This window comes from Ochlerotatus camptorhynchus, unplaced genomic scaffold (assembly GCF_037179485.1).
Source record: "Ochlerotatus camptorhynchus isolate MF236.1 unplaced genomic scaffold, CSIRO-AGI_Acam_v1.1 ptg000189l, whole genome shotgun sequence".
Lineage (NCBI taxonomy): Eukaryota > Metazoa > Arthropoda > Insecta > Diptera > Culicidae > Ochlerotatus > Ochlerotatus camptorhynchus.
Genome location: NW_027040679.1, coordinates 828,661 through 852,782, shown reverse-complemented (window position 1 = coordinate 852,782; position 24,122 = coordinate 828,661). Strand labels below are relative to the sequence as shown.

The 24,122-nt window shown below is 39.6% G+C and overlaps 1 protein-coding gene across 1 annotated transcript in view; it reads right to left on the bottom strand.

The window, feature by feature from the left end:
* Positions 1–6,703: 6,703 nt before the first annotated feature.
* The window catches only part of GrlHz (Gustatory receptor-like Holozoa), a 307,521-nt gene continuing 290,102 nt past the window's right edge, over positions 6,704–24,122 (bottom strand). The window contains exon 8 of the mRNA XM_065223284.1: positions 6,704–7,461. Within this exon, the coding sequence (XP_065079356.1) occupies positions 7,207–7,461 (255 nt within the window). The 3' untranslated portion in view covers positions 6,704–7,206. The remainder of the gene's footprint in view (positions 7,462–24,122) is intronic.

Sequence of the window (24,122 nt, the reverse complement as noted above, 5' to 3'; positions counted from 1 at the left end):
TATTTTCAAAAGTTTTGTTCCTCAGGGCAGAGAATCGCTTTTTAATTTGTTTTTGCAAATCCCGCCAGATAACTTTCATGGCAGGATCGCGTGTTCTTTGATATTGTCTCCTACGGACATTTTTAAGACGGATCAAGAGCTGAAGATCATCGTCTATTATAATTGAATCGAATTTAACCTCGCATTTTGGTACTGAGGCAGCTCTTGCTTCAACTATAGAAGTAGTCAGAGATTCAAGAGCATAATTAATTTCATCTTTGGTTTGCAAAGGAATGTTTGGATCGAAGTTATATTCCATAAATGTTCGATACTGCTCCCAATCAGCTCTATGGTAATTGAAAGTAGAGCTGTTGGGATTACAAATTATTTCTTGGGATATTTCAAAAATTACTGGAAGGTGATCAGAACCGAAGTCAGCATGGGTAACCAATTGGCTACAAAGTTGACATGAATCAGTTAAGACCAAATCAATAGTGGAGGGATTTCTTGCAGAAGAAAAGCATGTTGGGCTGTTGGCAAGTCATTCCTTTGTGATCTTGTTGGCCACCGCCACCAAAATCCGCTCCTTGTTCTCATAAATTCGGCATTTTTTGGTAGCTGTTCTCAGTGCACATAATCGGCCGCACTTCCATTCCTAGGAATTAATTTCCACAAATTCTTCATCGTCTGTGAACCAATGTGCTGTTCTCTTATGGAACGGGAATCGATTGACAATGCCGCCCCTGTTAACGGATGCCCAGAGTGATGGTCCCGTGGTCGTATTACGCTCGATTCGCCATGAGAATGCAACTTGGAGAGATTTGTTGCTGGGGGAATGTCCAGTACCGTTTTTATCTTATTTTATTTTTTTTTTCATTTTATTTATTTATTTCGTCAACCAACGTAGACTAGTACAACTAATACAGTTTTGAATAGCCGAAGACGAAATCGATCAGAGCTATCGAAAACGAAAATCTAGGCAAAAATTAAGACAAACAGAAAGCTGCAGTAAACATAAACAACAACGGTGCAACGTCATTGAGTGTCTGCGTTAAAGTTACACTGTTATTTTTTTTTTACTTTGAAGCTTTCCGCTTGACAGTTAATATCATTAATATTTATACTAAAAATTATAATATCTACCAATTTGAGCAATTTTTACATCAAATATTACTTCAGATCAAGTTGTACTTCCCCTAGTGAAAACCCCACCTTGAGCCCCACTGATCGAGTAATTTGTTTTGATTAAATGTTTTGATATTTTGTATGTTTCAGGCGTTTCAGAATGGTAAAACCATATTGTTAATATATTCTGTATTGAACAATTTAAAGAATCTTGATGATTTCGCATAGAACAGGCTGTGGTCCGTTAGCCATTCTGCCGATGGTTTGTGGATGCTGTTTCGTACCACCTGAAAGTTACCTAAAGGGTGATACGGTCAAAATTTGGTCAAGGGAAAACGCGTGAAAATCGGTGAAATCGATTATTTAAAAAATCAAATTAAATTTCTTTTTCAAGTTCAATTAGTATAAAATTCAGGAAAAATATTCAGTTAGGCTTCCGCTTTTCCAAATCCGAATTGCCGGGCCTTACGCTTGACCCCTGCCATCAGATTTTGTACAGCCACCTTGTCCACCTTCTTCGCCGCAGAAAGCCAGTTTGCCTTGAACTGCTGCTCGCCCTTAGCAGTTTTTTTGGTCTTCTTTAGGTTCCGCTTGACAATAGCCCAGTATTTCTCAATTGGGCGGAGCTCTGGCGTGTTGGGAGGGTTCTTGTCCTTGGGAACCACCTGCACGTTGTTGGCGGCGTACCACTCCATGGCCTTTTTACCGTAATGGCAAGATGCCAAATCCGGCCAAAACAGTACGGAACAACCGTGTTTCTTCAGGAAAGGCAGCAGACGTTTATTCAAACACTCTTTCACGTAAATTTCTTGGTTGACAGTCCCGGAAGCTATGAAAATGCTGCTTTTCAAGCCACAGGTACAGATGGCTTGCCAAACCAGATATTTCTTTGCGAACTTTGACAGTTTCATGTGCTTGAAAACATCTGCTACCTTTCCCCTTCCTTTTGCCGTATAAAACTCCTGTCCCGGAAGCTGCTTGTAGTCGGCTTTGACGTAGGTTTCGTCGTCCATTACCACGCAGTCAAACTTCGTCAGCATCGTCGTGTACAGCCTCCGGGATCGCGCTTTGGCCGTCGTATTTTGTTTATCATCGCGATTTGGAGTCACTACCTTCTTGTAAGTCGATAGTCCGGCTCGTTTTTTGGCTCGATGCACGGTTGTAGACGATACACCCAGCTTATTTGCGGCATCTCGGAGAGAGAGGTTAGGGTTTCGCTTGAAACTACCGGCAACTCTCTTTGTCGTCTCAGCGGCTTCCGGTTTTCAATTTCCCCCCGATCCAGACTTCCTGGCTGTCGACAAACGTTCCCCAAACACTTTAATTACATTTGTAACGGTTGATTTGGCAACTTTTAGCGATTTTGCCAACTTTGCGTGCGAGTAGCTCGGATTTTCGCGATGCGCGAGCAAAATTTTGATACGCTGCTCTTCTTGCTTGGACGGCATTTTGACAACTGACGAGTGAATTCCAAAATCAAAATAGGAGCAACATTCTACACACACACACCTTCAAAATGAGGGGTGTTCAGGTTTTTTAAATGCAAAATTGAAAGAAATACGTCAAGTTGATATTGACCAAATTTTGACCGTATCACCCTTTAGTGAGTAAAATTTCTAAAATGGGAGACAGGTCAATTTAGTCAAATACAGTTAGCAATTCTAATTCATGTTTATGATTAAATTGACATAGAGAGTAATTTAAAATTCCAAAAATTATTTTCTCAGAGGCATTACTTCAGATTGGAAACAGCTCTCGCCGTAATGTCTCAAAGAAAACCATTTTTGAAATTTTTATTTTCTCACTAGGTCACTTTCCCCTTAAACCTAGTGTACAGATCGAAGCTAAACGAAATTTGTAGCACGTAAAAAATCATGAAATTTCCCTTTTATCGCAGTTTATAGTTCTAGACCAACAATTGAAATAGGCGGAACAACCAAACGTAAACAATGGCTTTAAACGCAAATTTCTCGAGAATCAAAACACATTCACATAATCTAATACCAGCATCTGAAAGAGAAAACTTCCTTTATCGAATGGCATTGTTAGTTTGTGTGGGTCTGTTTTGATTCTCGAGAAATTTGTGTTTAAAGCCATTGTTTACGTTTGGTTGTTCCGTCTATTTCAAATGTTAGTCTACACGGAGATGAAAAACTACCCAAACTTAAGTACTTTTCCCTCAATTCCGGGGTTCAGCCCAATAACCCAAATTTGAGTAAATCGCATATAGTAGTTTCCATTTAACACCAGCAAAAAAAAATACCTACTCTTAAGTATATTCTACCCAAAATTAAGTTTTATTCACGGAAATTTGAGAATTGCAATTTACGCAAAAGTAACTTATTGGGCTGAACTATGTATATCGTTCGATCGCTTTCGCTGGATCGTATCTGTTTAAGCCTAGTATACCAGGCCAGTGACAAGGCATATACCAACAGCAGCGTTTGACAGTAGGCAGCATGTCCCGGGCTCAAATCGTTTATTTTGCTGTGATGGGCCCGCTGTCACGGTATAACTATAGTCGCTATATTCATAGTCTGGCGGATAGAATTTCGATCTATCCAAAAGTGGAACCAATTCAATATATTGTAGACCAACAATTGAAAAGGTACTATCAACTTTTATGAACAAAACGTTGATTATTCTTTCCTCGCCAATCGAAGGTAAATTACCAGCATCATCGGAAAGGGGAAACTTTCCACACCCTAAAGATGGTGTTAGTTTGTGTTGGCGAGTCACGAGAAAATGGTTTCCGAAATTTTGTTCGCAATAGCTGATGTGTTCTTTTCTGTTGTTGGTCGCGATTTGCTCGAATGGTTCCGCTCTTTGACAGCTCAATTGGTTCCCGAGATTCTATCCGCCAGACTATGAATATAGCGACTATAGGTATAACATGTTGCCTACGCGCCTGCCACTGGGCTGTAGTATACAGATCGAGGCGAAACGAAATTTGAAGCACGCGAAAAATCATGAAATTTCACTAGCGTAAAAGGTTGTGAAAAAATGTTTGTGGAACATTTTCCAGTTTCCTTTTTTCGCAGTTTACAGTTCATGTGAAACGAAATCGATCAGTTTACATCTCCGGTGAAGTGAAAATCTGAGCGATACGCTCTTTCTCAAAACGTCAACTTTTCGCTTAAGCCTAGTATACAGATCGAAGCGAAAAGAAATTTGAAGCACGCGAAAAATCATGAAATTTCACTAGCGTAAAAGGTTGTGAAAAAATGTTTGTGGAACATTTTCCAGTTTCCTTTTTTCGCAGTTTACAGTTCATGTGAAACGAAATCGATCAGTTTACACCTCCGGTGAAGTGAAAATCTGACAGATACGCTCTCCCGAAACGTCAACTTTTCGCTTAGCTGATGCTCTTTTCGCGAGCGCTGCATGCGCGAAAAAAAAAAAAAAAACGTAAGCGAAAAAGCCTAGTATACAGATCGAAGCGAAACGAAATTTGAAGCACGCGAAAAATCATGAAATTTCGCTAGCGAAAAAGGTTGTGAAAAAATGTTTGTGGAACATTTTCCAGTTTCCTTTTTTCGCAGTTTACAGTTCATGCGAAACGAAATCGATCAGTTTACACCTCCGGTGAAGTGAAAATCTGACAAATACGCTCTCTCGAAACGTCAACTTTTCGCTTAGCTGCTGTTCTTTTCGCGAGCGCTGCATGCGCGAAAAAAAATAAACGTAAGCGAAAAAGATGCGATCCACAACATTAGATTTCGCTGGATCGTATCTGTTTACAGTTCAAAGCGAAGCGAAATATTTGCCAATTGCGTTTTTCACGCAGGTGAAAAATGCAGTATTTTGTATGAGATTTTCGCTTCGCTTCGATCTCTATACAGGCCTTTTTTTCACGCAGGTGAAAAATGAAGTACACAGTAAGACGGTAAGACGGCCAGTTCACTTTTACCTACTTTTGACTACACTCAAAAAAATCCACATGTTCCATTCATGTGTTTTCAAATATGAATTTTGCTAATTGCCAGTCACCATGATATCATGTGAATTTCATTCGCATTTCATGGGATCAATGTTCAAAAATCACATGTCCCACCTGTTGGTGAAATCAAAACAAATCACACCATAATTTCGTGTGTTTAGTTATTGAAATTCATGGGATCTTATTTTACTGACAATAATTACTTTTACCAGTAGCGATCAATTTGTCAGCCGGTGTGAAGAAGTTGGTCAGTTCTATATGAAATAGAACTTTATTTTTGGCTTCATTAGATAGATTTTCAGCCCTTTGGCTGGATCATCTTTAAAACAGAAAACTGATCAGGAATGGTAAGTAAATCCTATTTAATAACTGAGTATAACATCAAAAACTGAAAAACTTTATATCTCCATAACTGTCTTTTACAGTATCCTTGGGTTCCTAGGTCCTGGTGGAGTGACGTGATTGGAGAGAGCTGCAGTGTTTTCTTCTTCTTCTTATCTTTTATGAATTAATAATGATTTATAGTGAATTAATAATTAAATGAAATGCAATATTGTTTTGATCGATTATCAAAAATAAGATAAACGAGCCAGATATGTTCGAGAATATGCTTTTGAATGAAGGAAATTTGATGATTATGTGTCAGACTGCTGATAACAAAATGTGAGAAACTTCAAATCCAAGTGTATCACAATTGAACGTGTAGTGTTCGGGAATAATTTATATTATAAGATTCACACATGAAATGGATGTGTTTAGCAATTTGCGCAAATCGAAGTGTGGAACACATAAGGGTAACGTGTGAATTTTTTTAAGTGTAGCTTGTCTCCTTTTCTCCTTCTAATGTTGTCAAAAACGGAGGAGCAAAACCACCCAACAGGGGTAGTAAAGTGTGGGAACCCAACGTTGAGTATAATCATATTTACCTACTGTTGGGTACAACTAACTTACTTTTGGTAAAAAGGCTAGTGGAAAATTCCATACGAATTGTGTGCAGTAAATGAAAATTACTTTGATCCGCTTTACCTACTTTTGGGTTTCTGCACTATAGTGCCAAGATGAAAAGAACTTAATTTTGGGTACTTTTTTCTAACCGTGTATATTGTATGAGATTTTCGCTTCGCTTCGGTCTCTATACATACCTTTAAACGTGAATTAGAATTGCTAACTGTATTTGACTAATGGAGACGCATGGTCATTTGCTCAATGTTGGAACTTTCATCACCATTCTTGGATTAACTAAGCTTTAGTATGGCTTTATATTAACTATTAAATGTAGGAACTGTGATAATGATTTCTCCATTCAGTAAGTGGCTGTCCGTCTCCTGCTAGCCTTGTCAGCAATGATGCGTCATGCCTATATCGGCCAGTGAAGATATTGTTTATTTTTTCACAGAAAACAAAACGTGACGAAACCGTTGCAGAAATCGTCAAACATAAGCAATAATGACACCTAGTAGATTGCCATCGGTTATTTAACTATGGGTCTATCATCTTGTGGTTGTTTAAAAAAATAAAGAGTAAAACGCATATTAATAAATATATTCAAATACATCAAACAAGTTACAATGAAATAAATTTATGTATCGCATACACTTGATATTTATAGACATTGAAGGCACTACCACCGTTGTCACTATTGAAAATAGTATGGATGCTTCCTGTATACCGATACTACAAAATGGAAAATAAATAGCCCGTTGAATAATTTTCCAATGTTCAAACGCTCGAATCCTGCTCACCCATGATGTTTTTTTTTCAACATAGGTCTCCCGACGCATCGTATCCTACGTGTGTAGCAATATTGATACGATTGTCCCAAATTCCCTTATTTACACAATTGGAATCGAAAATCAAATTCTGCGAGTGCAACGCCGGGAGTTTGAAAGCGAATTCCCATGGTATTGCCACAAAATTGCTTACTTCCACTACAGATACATATTGTCTCTTATTGATTTTGTTGCTTTTTGTCTGCTCCTACGCCCCCTCGACTGCTGTAACTGTAACACAACTAAGGCAATCACACTTCGTCGTTCTCGTACAGTTGGCAGAAACAACGTCACACGAGTTTGAAGTGTGTCTTACGGTGGTGGTAGCACTTCCGGTTCGATGTACCGCGCGCGGGTCCGGGGTGGTTGTTGTTGTTGTTTGAAGAGTGCCAATCATGCCCCGCCGATTGCCAGGCTGAGACACATTCCGAATGTGAGTAGTGCCACGATACAGACAAACACAAAGAAACACAAATAGTGTGCACTGATTGGCATGCGAAACAGCTTCGCCGACATGTTCAGCGACGAGGCGTACAGCAGGACCGTGTTCAGATCCTCGGACGAGGTGTTCCGGTGCACGAACGGACGAATGCTGATCAGGTGCCCACAGGTTTGCGTTTGGCGACACGATACAGTCAGTGCCGCTGCCTGGAATGGGAAGAAGGGGATATGTAATATCATGATTATCAGAAACATGATTATATTTTTGTAATTTTTTATATCTATGTTGAAAGCAAAATTCTAATGAACCATAAATATTGTCATTAACTAAAATACATTTTAATTTGTAATATAGGGGAAATGGAGGTAATGTCGGCTTAAATGACCATAATTTGGGCCCATACATAAATTCATCAATCGACTAAATTTTCAATAGAAACCAAAAATATCCTTTAGTACCGTCCCAATGACGCGTTCATCTAGATAAAATTGATAAGTAGCAGATTTTTAGCGATGGGCCCAATCCTAGATCCATAGGCCAACATTAGAGCCATTTCCCCTATGTATTTCTAAATTTATTGTTCATCTCAAATTTATTGTTTTAAAAAACATTTTAACAGGCTACACAGAAAAAAAAGTTGTTGAATATTACATCCAAACTGCTGCAACCAGGTCAATCCATCGGTTGTGTAATATAACGTCGTACGATGTACATCGATTTTGCGAACAAAATTGCATCCATTGATGTAATATTGTATCTGCTTTTTGCTATTACATAATTTTTTCATACATCACCTTGAATTACATTGATCGAAATTACATTTTTTTTTTGCTGTGTAGAACTGTATCTAATTCCTTCCGTGATTTGTAAATCTTCAATACAAGATAAAATCCATTCCGATTTACTTGAAAAAATATATCTTGCAAAAGTTTTCTTGAAAAACGAGTGTATTTTAATAATGAAAACTAATGAAATTGTACTTTAAGTTAAAACTATGCTAATTTTGTGACGGGGTGGTGATCGTTTGTGGGGAGGGGTCGCCTCTTAGGATGTTACTTCCTTCAGCAAAGATGCAAGTGTTAGGTTTAGCTCTTTTTCAGATAATTAATTTCCAATTCAAATCAGAATACATCCCCAATGCACCATGTGGCGTCAGATACGCAGTGCATTGATATGGATGAAACGCATCCCCATACTTGTCATCTTTCGCTTTTGTTAGGTTGCCGCATTTTCACTTTACCAGTTATCCATTCTTACAAAATTGATTTGCGAACGGATCGGCCACCAGTAAGTATCCATACTCATTTTTTTACGTAGGGCTACGTCTGTTATTTTTATATGAGGGTACACTTTGTGAAAACTCAAAATGGAACATGTAACAAAATTATGAAAGATTTTGAACATTAATAATTCGGCTGCCCCTGGACCAATTTCAATAATTTTATCACCAATCGATCAGAAATATGTCACACCAATAGCAACCCCGACTGATGATTTTCAACAAGAAACTATTGAAAAGTGGAAATGTCAAGCATTGTCCAATGTACACATAAAAAGTGATAATTGTATCACTGTTTTCATGAAATAAACGTTCTTCCCAAACCCAGTTGTCATAATCGAGTACCACTTGGTTCCACATCATTCTGCTTTAACCTGAAAAGATATAAAAGAGCGCTGCTGTCTAGCCTCAACTCATGGCTCATTACAAACAGATCATAGCCCCCGCGATCTTCTATGCCGCCCCGGTGTGGGAATCGTGCGCTCAGACCCACAGGAACAAAATCCAGGTTGCACAGAATAGAGTGTTGAGGATGATCCTAGATCGTCCATTCGACACAAGAATAGCAGACCTCCATCAAGAGGCAGAAATTCCCAAAGTAGATTCCAAAATTGATGATATGACAACTAAATTTATTCAAAAATGCAATCTTTCTGAACATGCTTTAATAAGCAATTTGTACATAGTAGGTTAAGTGTATATAGTAGAGTAGGTTAGTTTTAAGCTGTCAATAGTAGTATTAAGTAGTTTCTCTTCAAATTCTAAAAACAAAACAAACCAATCCCACCAAGGTGGTCGACCGTGTACTAAGTCTAGGACTAATTCTGTAAAACAAATTTTGAATTTTGCCCATACCTAAAGATGAAGAAAGCAATTAAATCACTTAGTAAAAATTTATATGGTAATCGTCCAAGTTAAACTAAAATAAAGATCATTTAAACTAAAAACTAGCCTCAACTCATTTTCGCTTCGGACGGCTTGGTGAGCAGGCAGCAGAAGGAGCAATAGCAGCAGTAGGAACAGAAAGGTGGTGGCCTCGCTTAGCTCAGTCGGTAAAGGCGCAGCTACAAAGCAAGACCATGCTGGAGGTGGCTGGGTTCAATTCCCGGGCCGGTCTAGGAATTTTTCGGGTTGGAAAATTTCTTGACTTCCATGGGAATAGAAGTATGATTGGACTTGCCACACAATTATACCAATGCAAAAATGGTACAGGTATCGAAAGCTCTCAATTAATAACTGTGGAAGTGCATCTAGAACACTAAGTTGAGAGCACGCAATAAGCTAATATGCGATATGCAATAAGCTTGAAATGCGAATAAGAAGAAGAAGAAGAAGACGAAGAAGGGAGGTGGTGGCAGGTTAGGTAGTCCACTCTTCTACCTAACAAGCAACAATGACTGGTCGTGGCAAACGAGGAAAAGGTCTTGGTGAAGAAGGTGCCAAGCGTCATCGCAACGTTCTTCGTGATAACCGCCATCCGTCGTCTGGTTCGCCGTGACGATGTCAAACGTATCTCCGGTCTGATCTACGAGGTGTGCTGAGATTCGTGATGCTGTCATCTACACTGAACACGTCAAGCGTAAGCGGTCATGGATGTCATCTAAGCTTTGAAGCGACAGAGATGCACTCTGTACGGTTTCGGAGGTTAAACGGCGCTTTTCAGGGCCAACAAGCTTATTACAGTAAAGAGTTGGAATATAGTTTATCTGTGCCTATTTGTTTATATTCAGAAATACACGCCCCAAATAAACACACAAAATGCTCTCCAGAGTTCTAATCTTGTGAACAAACTTGGAAGCAGGGGTGCAAGTGATTTTGATCGATTCTCTTCATCAACTTTCTCTTTGAAAAAGATTACTTCAAATTTTGTACGCCTACAATTCAAAACCGGAAAGAGTTGTAGTGGTGTAGTGGTAAGCGTGATTACATCTCACCCAGCAAGCCTGGATTCAATCCCAGTCGGCGCCGCCGGGATATTCTGAGGCATAACATCTCTCATCTCGCCTTCCCTCGGAATGGAAGTAAAGCCCTTGATCCCCGCTGCATAAGTTGATGGGTCTATAGGTAGGGTTCAGGTGTCGGAGCTGCCTCCCTGGCGTCGTTAGCATTGGTACTCAGCACGGAAATCAAGATCGACGGAAAACAAATCAGGCGTGAGCAGAGATGTTATGCCTCAGAACATCGTGGCGGCGCCGACTGGGGTGATAAACAACAACCTTACAACGAATAATTTTCTCGAATAGCGCGCGTACAATAGCTAGTGTGCACTAGAGTCTGTGTATAATGAGTCACGCCAAGAGAAAAAAAAACAGTTGAACTCGCATCACGGTTTTCGAAAGATTCCCTTTCTTTTCAATTGGCAACAGAGGACTTCTATTTACATCAACTTCAAATGACTTCTAGCGAGAAAAAAATAGTGGCTGTAGTGAATCATTATATCAGTGATTTCATCAAAAAATAGTAGAAATTCTCATTACTGATCATTACCAAACGTATCCCATGACAATTTATTGCTCACTGCGTGTTTATGATCATTTCTTCAGTTATATTTTATACACACTTAGGCTGTGAACCATTTGCCAAGTTAAATTTAACTCGTGGTTAAAAGTGACATTTCGAAAGTTATTTTCTATGTTCGAAAATCCCCGTGCTGTCGATCGACCGGTTTTCGAGCCAAGGTTGTCAAAATTTAACTTCTTGTCTGTCAGAAATAACCATGCTCGGATAGCAGGGTTAATCGATAACTTTTCATCTGTCAAATTTTAACCAAAAGTTAAAATAATCCACCAAATGGTTCAGAGCCTTAGAAAATATTACCGAACTCGGTTTGATGTCAACCGAGTTTTTATCTGCTGAACGCTCGGTAGGCTGTTCGGTTCAAAGAGGAATAACCGAGCTGTCGTTAGTTCTTTTTGTTACCCACAATCTGCCAAAGTTACCGAAAATCTCGGTTGACGAAAAATAAATTTAAGCAGAAATAACCGAACATCGGTTTACTCAAGAATTACCGAACGCTGTCAAACGAACCAACCCATCTGTTGTAATTACGGAATTCGGTTCATTTTGGCAGTTCGGTTTTTACTTCAAATTCTTCTTTAAATTTTGATTAAGTATACGTTGCTTCGACTTTTCATAAAAATAAAACCAGTTTTGTCAAAGAAATGTATGAAATATATTTATATGATTTGTTTTGGGATGAAAATTCACAGTTACTTCCTAAAGGTACTTTGATACGTGCCGTACAATTTCGTCACAAAGCTTAATAAAATCATTGATTTTTGTGTAAGGTAAACCTACATCATACGTAATGCGGCAGATGCTAATATTTATTATTTATATTAACTCTTCCAAATCTATACTTGATTCGAATTTAGGACTGTTCTGTAAATCAGCATATGTTGCTTGTTCTGCCACAGGACAATCATCAAAAATTTCTTCCACGGTAGAAATTCGAGAGTTTTCCGGATGCTTGTCCACGATATGCCGTTTCAGCGAATAAAAACTTCCTTCCGTAACGCGAGTTACAGCGTGGAAAAGTACAGTCAAAACGAGCACTCGCGAGAAAAAATGGCTGACTAGTTTTAGACTCAGCTTCGAGAACCGAGTTTTCGGTTAAAATTTCCGTCGTGAAGTTGAGCGCAAGTAGAACGTTTGACGTTTAACACGTTTTAGCGAATATTCGGTTCAGTTTACCGAGTTTCTCAGTTTTCACGTACCTAATTAGTAAATGTCGATACTTTACCGTACTTTTCGGTTCAGTCTTCATTTCTACCTGTCAAATTTATACTATTTTACTGAAATTCAGGTCTGATTCGATAAATACGCCTGACAAAAAAAATGTTTTTAAACAATTTATTCGGTTTCTCGTTGGTAACCGAAGAGGTTCGGTAGAAAATTAAACCGAGTTCGGTGTTATTTTCTAAGTGTGTATTTTATTGCAATACCTTTCGTGGACCTTTCATAGCATCGTAATGTTTGTTTACATTGCACGATAGGTAGCCGGTTTGACAGTTCAATAGGTAGACTTGGCTTCACTCTTGGCGTGACTCATTATACACCGACTCTAGTGTGCATGAATGATTTTCGTATGTCAACGAACGTTTTCGTACTGCCCACGAATAAACGAATGATTCAAGTAAGCAGTGTTTACGTCCGTACGAAATACAGTTCTTGTATTTTACGGATGATGCGTCATGTTGGTACTGCATTTGGCGAAATGCAATACGAATGTTTCGCGCATTAAAAAAAAAAAACAACTAGAAAATGTTGTTTTACGAAACGAGCGTGAGAAAATTAACGAAAAAATATTTTCAGTGCGGGAATTAAGTTTCCGAATTTTTACAACCCCCCTCCCTCCGACAAAAATCCTTGATGCACCACTGAGTAGTTTTTTTTCATTTCGTTTATTTGGCAGGCTCAAAGTTATAAAAATAACTTAGCGGAGCCGAGTAACATGGAATACCAATTTTGGTACTCATTTTCATTGAACCCGAATCGTGATCGCTACTGCTGCTTTTGAACGTCGTTTCCCGTTACATGCTGTCCGCTACTCCCGTCGGTCATCGGGTTCGTCACGTCCATTTCGTTATTTTCATTCAGCATCTCCAACCCCGTGTCCATTTCCTGGTCGCTAATGACTAGCGACGCACCTTCCACCACTACACCAGCATACGTACTGCTGCTGTTTTATTTTCTTCCACTTTGCTACTTTCATTTTTCCTTAGGTTGCTTTCCCGGTTCCTTCCGGGCCTTCCGCTTGGGGCAGGAAAGCTTCCGGTGTCCGTCCGCCTTGCACAGAAAACATTTATCTTTGTTGCCTTCATAAAATATATTTCCTTTGCGATTGAAGAAATGTGATGACGTGGGGGTTTCCTTCTTCACATCCATATATATACCGCGTATCCCTGTATATACCTCAAAACACAGATCAGTAGGAAATTTCTCCCGGATGATGCGTTTAATTTTTCCATATTTCCCCAGCACTTTATGCAGCTCGTTGTTGGGTACCTCTGGTGGCAAGTTATACACACGCACATATTGAATGAATTCACCAGCATGCGACATGCGTAGCTTTGCCGTCGTTCCATTCGCATAATGGAAGATTAAATCCTCCGAATTGAATGTCAGAGCATGGAGCATCGCTTCCTCTGATTTAAACTTCATGAAGACTCCCCTTTCCTCACCAATGCGATAAATAGCTTACATTTCAGCCGGATCCGCGTCGAGTGCTTTGGCGAAATTCACAATCTCTCCGATGTTTGGTTTAGCATCAAAATGGCTGAAGCTAAACTTGATGGTGTTTTTTCACACATCTTGCACCGTAGCTACAAAAGGCACCGATCTCAAAGTGTCCATTCAAATTCCATTTTTCAATTCCCGGTTTTTTTCACGGTTATTTAAAAGAAACACTACTTTAAACAAAAAGGCGTTCAATAATAACCCTTTAGAGATAATGATAAAATTTTGTCAGCAGAATTCCTGTTCAAAATGCAGGGCTAGTGGTGGGTTATACAATAGTGTTGACTACAATAACGAAAAAAGTGACCAAATAGTGACTTTAAAACAAAAAAAAAAAGTTACCAATAGTGACATTTATTGATCAGAAAGATATTAAAGATATGAATCGTATCTGTCGTTGAATGCGATCCGCATTGACAAATATTATAAATTCCCAAACCTTGAATTTGAAAAAAATGAGGCGCAGATAAAAATGTTCAACTTCTTGAACAAATTCGTCAATTTTAAGACAAGCAATTTTAAAGATCTCGAATATAGAAAGTTTTGTAAAACTTCAAACATAGTCAAATATCTCTGGAACCTAGACAAGTGTTCTGGATCGTATCAATAATTATCATTATTCTGGAACGAGGAAATTTTTTTCGAAAAATCTCGATCTTCAAAAAAGTTGTAAGACTCTAGTATACATTTAAAAGATATTGGACATTTTTTTGTTTAATGCTGGGACTTATTAATTCGTTATCTTTAATTCAAACAAATTAAGAAAGCGTAGAATAATTTACGATATGTTAGAATGTAAGTTCACAGTCCGAGAAACATTTAATGATTATAAAATATAGAAAATATTTCATAATTTTAAACATAGAATTTATCTAAAATATGGGATTGGAAATTGGAAATCTGGGAAGATTGCTTAGCAAAATTTCAAAGGAAGTATTTTTTTATTTATAGGGTAGAGCGCTACTTCGTCGTAATCGCCCATTTCCGTTCTATCGATCAGAAAAGATCAATAATATCAATGATTTCACCGTGCACAAATCAATAATAGGTTTGTTCCGATGCGCTAGTTCATTAGCTACAACATAAACCCTGTTAGAGCGAATTTTATGAATATTTACGCTCATTGTTCTTAAAACAAAAGAAGCGCTCCTAGCGAATCCCCTTTTTCTACGTTTATCCGTAGGACGAAGAAAATCTAATGGCGTTTCAATGCGTTAGGACCAAATTGAAACTCGTAGAACGAATTTAGAATCAAGAATCAGTGTTAGATTTAAGACAATATCTCATCACTTTGTGACTCTTTATCAAATCCAACGGTACGTATGGAAAGGTGAATAAATTTTCAAGTCATCTTGGACAGAAATATTCCATTTTTTGTTTAAACTCGTTCAGAAAAGAGAGTTAAAGCGCGGGTTGTGCTTGGTAGGACGGAAATTAGATCAAAAACCCTAGTAATTTTCACATTCTCAGATCATTCGTGCTTTATCCGGGTGAAATTTGAACTCATGATTTTGTAGTGAGAGATATGGACACCGACAAACTGACATGAATGACCATACCAAAGACAACGCAATTCCTGACCAATGCAAACTACTGACATCTGACTCCGTGTTTGCGGGAAATATTTAACTAAGCCATGAGCCCGCATGCAAAAGTTATGAATAAGTTCGTATCTGGTCTATTCTGGACAAATTATTTTTATCTAGATAAAAAAATCATATGGTTTTGACAGTTGGGATCATTGCACATTGAAAACGGCCTTTTACGATTTTCGGGCGTAAGTCAGAATTAAGTGTCATGTCGGTTTGTCGGTGGGTGGTATGGATTCAGATCTTTATGTTTTACAGACTAATCTCGGTATTCAAAGATGTACTAACCCAAGCAACACACCTGTTCTATAACAGTTTATATAACCTGTATATGACTGGTTTTAGTTGTATAGCAGTTTACTCAACATAATTCATTGAATTTGTGTTACTTGGGAATCTTGGTATCTGGTTAGCACAAAGTGCAGACATTAATGTGCAATTTATGTCTATGTCCGGTGTCGAACATTTGCATGCCAAGCATGATTATAGTAACATTATAAGTATAAAGGTTTAAAGGATTCCGGTACTCCCATGGTACTGGGTGGGGCGATCTATATGACGACAATAGAGCGGCTATTTTTTACGATTTATGTGACGATTTCAATTTGACTATTTTGAACACTGGTGAAGCGACACGTATAGCAAAACCTCCGGCTCGAGAAAGCCGACTCGACCTATCTTTGTGTTCAAGATCGCTATCATTGGACTGTCAGTGGAAGGTTATCAATGATCCCCATGGTAGCGATCATTTGCCAATCATCATTTCAATAAAGTGTGGTCCTCACTCTGCAGAACCATCTCGGGTTCCATTTGATCTTACAAGGAACATCGACTGGCAGAAATATGCAACGGCGGTGACAATCGGTGTCGAATCAATAGATGCGCTTCCACCATTGGAAGAATATCGATTCCTAGCCGATTTGATTTACAAAAGCTCACTGGAAGCACAAAAAAGAAAAGTTCCAAGTGCACCCTTTAAAAGGAGACCAGCCACACCTGGTTGGGACGAAGAATGCACAAAATTGTATGTAGAAAAATCTGATGCTTTCAAAGCTTTTCGTAGACACAAAACCTCCACTTACTTCGAGGAATATTCAAAGCTTGAGACAAAGCTGAAACAATTAATCAAAGCAAAAAAACGCGGTTATTGGCGCAATTTCGTCGAGGGACTCTCACGAGAAACCTCAATGAACACCTTGTGGAGGGTGGCTCGCAACATGCGTAACCGCTCATCTTTCAATGAGAGTGAAGAATACTCCAACCGATGGATATTCGAATTCGCTAAAAAGGTCTGTCCAGACTCAGTTCCAGCACAAAATATTCTTCGAGAAGCGTCTCCTAGCGGCGGCTCTCTGGATAGACCATTCTCAATGCTGGATTTCTCTATGGCTCTTCTTTCATCGAACAACTCCTCACCGGGAAGCGATATGATTAAATTCAATCTTCTGAAAAATCTCCCAGATATTGCTAAAAGACGCTTGCTAGATTTATTCAATTCCTTGCTAGAAAACAACATTGTACCGCCTGAATGGAGACAGGTCAAAGTAATAGCCATTAAAAAACCTGGCAAATCAGCGTCTGACCATAACTCATACCGTCCGATTGCTATGCTTTCGTGCATTAGGAAATTGTTGGAGAAAATGATCCTTCGGAGACTCGATCACTGGGTCGAATCAAATAACTTGCTATCAAATACACAGTTTGGGTTCCGCAAGAGCAAAGGAACAAACGATTGTCTAGCGCTGCTTTCCACAGATATTCAACTGGCCTTTGCACACAAGGAGCAATTGGCTTCAGTATTCTTGGACATTAAGGGGGCTTTTGATTCAGTTTCCATTGAAATTCTGTCAGACAATCTGCACAGATGTGGACTTTCTGGAATTTTAAATAATTTCTTGTACAATTTGTTGTCAGAAAAGCAAATGAACTTTTCCCTTGGACAACTGACAACTTCCAGAATTAGCTACATGGGCCTGCCCCAAGGCTCATGTCTCAGCCCTCTTCTTTATAACTTTTACGTCAAAGATATCGACAACTGTTTGGCAGAACAATGCACGCTAAGACAACTTGCAGATGACGGTGTGGTTTCCGTAAGAGGTCCACATGCCGTGGACTTGCAAGGACCATTGCAAAATTCCTTAGATAACTTGTCTTCTTGGGCTATGAATCTAGGGATCGAATTCTCGCCGCAGAAAACTGAACTGGTAGTGTTTACTCGAAAGCGGTACCCAGCCCAAATGCAGCTTAATCTTTTGGGCAGAAACATTACCCAATCATTGTCTTTCAAGTACCTTGGGGTCTGGTTTGATTCCAAGTGCACTTGGAATGCTCATATTACGTATTTGAAGCAAAAATGTCAGCAGAGGATCAACTTTATCCGTTCAATTTGCGGCACATGGTGGGGTGCTCATCCGGGAGACCTCATAACGCTTTATAAAACAACTATTCTCTCTGTTCTAGAGTACGGCTCTTTCTGCTTTCTCTCGGCAAGAAAATGTCACCTAATAAAATTGGAACGAATTCAATATCGTTGTCTGCGTATTGCTCTAGGCTGTATGCACTCAACGCATAACATGAGTCTCGAGGTTCTGGCAGGAGTAACACCCCTCCAGAACCGTTTCTGGGAGCTCTCTCTCAGAATACTAATTAAATGCGGAGTGACGAACACACTTATAATTGCAAATTTTGAAGAAATTCTTGGGCTGAACACACAATCTCGATTTATGAGAATCTACCACCACTACATATCATCAGATATGTGTCTTCCTTGTTATACTCCAGACCGTGTTCACTTCACCAATCGCAGTTCCTCAATTGAATATGAACTGACCATGAAACAAGCAACTCATGGGATTCCCGATCAACTTCGACCTATTATTATTCCGCGTATTTTTACTGAAAAGTACCAACAAGTCAATTGCATGAAAAGATATTTTACAGACGGGTCTCGTCTCAGTGGATCCACTGGCTTCGGTGTCTTCAATGAAAACTCTAGCGCCTTCCGCAAACTCCAGGAACCTTGTTCCGTTTTTGTTGCTGAGCTGGCAGCAATCAACTTCGCATTGGGGATGATTTCCAACATGCCCGCAGACCATTACTTCATCTTCTCGGATAGTCTCAGTTCGATTGAGGCTATTCGGTCGATGAAACAAGGTAGGCACTCATCTTATTTCCTTTCAAAGGTAAGGGAGCAGATGTGTGTGCTGGTCGAAAGATCATATATGATTACCTTTGTATGGGTCCCCTCACATTGCTCAATCTCAGGCAATGAGAAGGCGGACTCTCTCGCAAAGGTGGGCGCACAGGAAGGCGAATTGTATGACAGGCAAATTTCACACGATGAATTTTACCATTTAGTGCGTCAGAGTACCTTTTCGAGTTGGCAAACCGATTGGGACACTGGAAATCTTGGACGGTGGTTACATTCAATTATTCCTAATGTTTCTTCGAGAGCGTGGTTTAAAGGCTTGGACTTAAGTCGTGACTTCATTCGCGTGATGAGTAGACTTATGTCCAACCACTACTCGCTAGATGCTCATCTCAATAGAATAAACCTCGTGGACAGCAACATCTGTCGGTGTGGAAACGTTTACGATGACATCGAACACGCAGTTTGGCAATGTACGGATAATGACGCCGCCAGAGAGCGACTTTTGAATACCCTCGAGGCCCAAGGAAGACAACCCTATGTTCCTATCAGAGACGTGTTGGCAACCCGTGATCTCTGCTATATGCAGCCCGTTTATGTTTTTCTTCAAATGTCTAGTATAAGAATTTAATTCCTTTTGTCTTTTGTCTCTCTTTATTAGTTTTTGTTTGTCTTGTCCCCCCGTCTCGATGAGTCTCATCGTCGCCCACTGGTCACCCACCATAGCCGGTCGAACTCCGGACGAAGCTAGAACAGCACTGCCGTTCATACTGGCGACAACGCTCTGATGAGACAACGAAACCCTACCCCAAGCTCCTCCCCTGATCCTATCCTTCGAAAATGTACCCTTCTAACCTCGAGTAAGCCGCGAGTAATCGGCCCAACTCCTACTAGACATAGAATTAAGTGAATTTTGTTACACACAGTGAACAATGAATTATCGGCTCCGTAAAGCTAACGCGATTGAGCCTTCCAAATAAACGAACTAGATAAAAAAAAAGGATTCCGGTAAATCCGAATTCCCGGTTTTCCCGGTTGGATGAACACCCTGCGATCTGCTAGCAACGAACAAAGAGCAACTATTTAATAGCGAGTCTCGAAAACAGGCTATCGCGTGGTTCAGACCGAAATAAAAAATCGACTGCTGCTGTAGACTGCTGTGGGAGTAGTTCGTTTAGAAAATATTAATGTAGGTGGCCGGTGATAGGAAGAGTTCTGTTTCAGATAATTAATTTACAATTCTAAGTAGAATTCATCTTTACTGGTTCGACGTCCATCAGGATTTCACTTGCTGTACAAAGTGGCGCCAACTAACTCGGTTCATGGCTGCTTATATCCAGTTTTTCGAGCGTTGTACACTTCCCAGATCTTGCTTCACTTGGTCAAACCAGCTCGCTGCGCTCCTCTGCGTTTTGCACCGAAAAACCAGGAGACTGGCAACCCCATATCAATCATATACGTTTGACAGTAGGCAAGATCAGGGGCCTTATTTAAATACGGCCCGCCTGACGTATATATGAAGGACAGGAACGCAAAATCGTGTGGTTAGCAGAAAGACACGAGAAGATGAAAGCATCAAAAACATGACCACCAGCCATTCCCCTTTGGAAAACATTTAAGTGGGCCATTTTTGTTATTCTAGTTTTAATTTTTTTTCTGACAGTTACATTAAATTTATTACCGTGTTTTTTTTTTTCTGAGAAGTATTTAGTTTTGACGTAGAACTACGTCTTTGTCGACTATACTGGAGTACAAATCAAAAAATATGTGTGGTGAAGTAGTGTTAGGTTTTGAACGCTTGTAACTTTGTCATTTACAGATGAAATTAAAATCCAAATACGCAAATCGATAGGATATTACTTAACGAATCTGCTGAAATAAATACTTTTCCAATTTTTAATCAAAAACTTTTGAAATCTGCGCAAATGATAATTTTATCATTGTTTTTAAGAACTAAACATTTTCCCCAAACCCAGTCATCATAAACGAATACCACTTTGTTTCACATTATTCTGCTTGAACCTGAAAAGATATAAAACTGCGCTGCTTTCCTGCCTCTGCTTATTATCGCTTCGGACGGCGTGGCACTAGGTGGATCACGGCGTGACCATGACCACCAAAATGAGGAATGAGACTTGGAAAATTATGTATGTATAATCCCCCCCTTAACAACAACCCGAAGAAGACATGGACTTTGAAGATCACTTTTTTCCGGGAAATAATGTTTAAGCAAACCACAATCATGGGCTGTTCATTAACTACGTAGACAGTTTTTTGGAATTCTTGACCCTCCTACCCCCTGCGTAGACAATTGTCATATTTTTTATTTGTGTGAGCTGTGGATAATTGCCAAACCCCCCTCCCTTAAACTCTGTCTACGTAGTTTTTGAACAGCCCCTTATAAGTAAAAACATTTTTTTACACGCAGAACCAAAAATTAAAAAAAAAATGCTTAAGAGGACACATACATTCGATGAATTACCAACAACATCAATTTTGCGTGGCTCTACGTCATACTGCGGTCGTGTCTAGGCACAACCTTTAATTTTTTTTTCTTTCATATTTGTTCCAGACGTAATTTCGATTGGAAGTGAAGTTTCGAGTTTTTTTTTTAAATTTTGAAATTTTTACAAGATCTAAATTTGAATGATTGATTATAACAATCAATTGAGCGGCACCGGTGGTGTAGTGGTAAGCGACCTCAGCAGGCCTGGGTTCAATACCAGTCGGCGCCGCCGGGATGTTCTGAGGCATAACATCTCTGATCACGCCTTCCTTCGGAAGGGAAGTAAAGCCGTTGGTCCCCGGTTCATGAGTTGATGGGTCGATAGTTAGGGTCCAGGTGTGGGAGCTGCCTCCCTGGCGTCGGTAGCATTGGTGCTCAGCACGGACAACAAGATCGGCGGCCTGCAATTTCTTTGCTATTTGGCATAGAATTGCTTTATTTTATAATGTAAAATGATTCCATTTTCAGAATTCAGTACACCCAACCGAGAAACGTAAGATTCTATTTCAAATTTGTATAAAAGATAAACAGAATTTGTGATGTTTTACCACATGAATAGATTATGTAAGGTGGTCATATTTAGATTTTCAAAATATTTTTTTTTATAATTTATGTTAGCTAACTGATTTACTTTCACTAATTCACTTTCGCTATCACTTTAAACTATAACAGATACGTATTTCGTTTACTACTTGCAAACTTCTTCAGTGTCTAGTTATAGTAAACAAAGTATTTTCCCCAATGCGCTTGGCTTAGAAAGTCATCTTTTGAAGATTCATACGAAAATATCCATGCAGGATAAGCCTGCTCGCACACTACAGTTCGTAGTAAGTACTGTTATTATATTTCATTTTAAGAATCAGAACAAATTGTATTCATAACCAAGGGGCAAGAACGTTGGATTATAAATAGTTTACGAGCCATTTCCAAATATGGTGCGCATTAAATTAGAATGCCCCTTTTTCATGCTTAAACTTTCGGAAAATGTCACGCTTTAATCCAGTATCGGTCATAAAGTGTCCTTTCAAAGCATTTAAAAGCATAACTCAGAACTCTGCGACACGTAGGTCTACAAAGCCCACCCCAGAACCGTATGCATCGTTCAGTCGTCCTCTTTTCTGCCCGTGTCAAAGAGCCACTGAAATGGCGTGAAAATTCAATCTTCTTGGACAAAAAAGGCCCATATCTTACGGGTTCGTTATGCGTCTCCTCGGCCAAAGTGTGTACAAACGTGCCGGAGATTTATTATCCTACCATATGCACGCACAAAAAGCAAGAAAGATACGTGATCCTGTTTCATCGCTACTTTTCCAGAAAGGTACTAACGGAAAGCACTACTATATGTGTGGCACGACCGGAACGGCATATCTTTAGTTGGCAAACTGACCTCCACGTAGCTCGCCGGTAGCTCTGGCTCTGGGTCGTTTTGCGGTTGATGTGCCAGTGCCACACTGCGCTCTTGTTCAGGCTACTTCGTGTTCGTTGATGTCATCACGTGGAAAAGTGGAACGAGTGACCGACCTTTGGCTAACACCATCCGTACCTGCACCTGGTAAGAGCTCAACCGACCGAGTGCGTCGCGACACCCGTGTGCTATCGCTCCGTCCGCAGACTGGCTGTGCTCTTCCATCCATCCATTCATCTAATCATTTGTCACGATGTGCCACACAGTGGGATGCATTCGCATGGGTTTTGACCATTGGAACGTGTGCCGATGAAAATGTTATGTTCTAAAATAAGTACTTAAATCCATTCCGTGACCACTATCCACTACTGACAGCGTGACATTTAGCACTGCTGCACACGCTGATATGAGTGATCCTGGGGAGTCATTTTGCATGGGAAGCACGAACATAGCATTATTCTCCAACCTCTTCTATACGTTTGTACCCACTGGGACTGTGGCTCAGGTTACGCCCCTGGGGTGCGTGTGGGGACAGAGGGATATAGCGGGAGATCTGAAGTGCGACGCCAGAGATAGTTGCCGCACCGTTACCAGCAACACTGGCACCCCTTTTGTAGTAGCGTGTTCGTGACCACGCAGAGTTGAATGGGAGATTTGTTAACCTAGAGTTGTGGTTGTATTGAAATAACAGTATGATTAGCATGCCGGTGTGTGGAAAAGTTGTATTTAACGATTGGGAGGGAAATGCCGAAATGCTTCTGTAAAGAGATATCAGCTGGAGTGGGTTTGCGTTTGTTTTTCAGAATTGGTGCCATGTTAGTCATGTGGGAAATGTTCATGCGGTGAAACATTACAAAGTCTGCATGTTTTTTATGCAAATCCGTAATAGGATCTTACACACTATTGCAGGCCTCCGCCGTTTAGCATGAGCATGAGCATGATTGACCGCCCACGGTTGCTACTCTGTTATTGCCAGATCAGCTGTAATTACACAGAGAACCAATAGACGATGCTTGGGACTAGCAATCATCCTCAATGTGTAAAAACTGGTGATCTCAAATTAGGCAATACCAGCGCCAGCCGCGCCTTAACGCAGGTCAAGAAAGGAATGGGTAGGAATGTGTTGACGTGACACTCGCTTTGATGGAAGCCGAGAAATCCTCTGCACTTCCACGAGGAGTCACTGGGATGTTGGGTAAGAGGGTAGGGTTTGCAGCAAGTTTCGTTTTGGTAAACGATAAGCTGAATTGATGTTTAAACGATAGGGAGGGGTTACTGTATAAATAAATAAAAAGGAATGATCTCAGCCAAATAACCAAGTGGAGCTGCACCAAAAGCAACCGGCCAAGTGCCAAGGTTATTATAATAAAATAAAAAGTAAATAAAAATGATAAGCTATTTGATACAACTTCTGGTCCTTCAGGATCTACAGGACAACTTTTTCTAGAAATGAAAATTATAGTTATATAATGATAGTTATATAGTGATATAATGAGATTTTAAAAATGTGAAATAAAACTAATTTACTAGTCATGCAATATATAAAATAATGTTAAATAAACAAGTATTACAAAATACAAATAAGCTCGATTCCAGTTCAATACATTCAACTGATTTCAACTTCTGATATTTTATTGGAATTGAAACAAACACCCTATTTTGCACCATGGAATTTCTTAACGCAATATGGAATGCTTTTTTA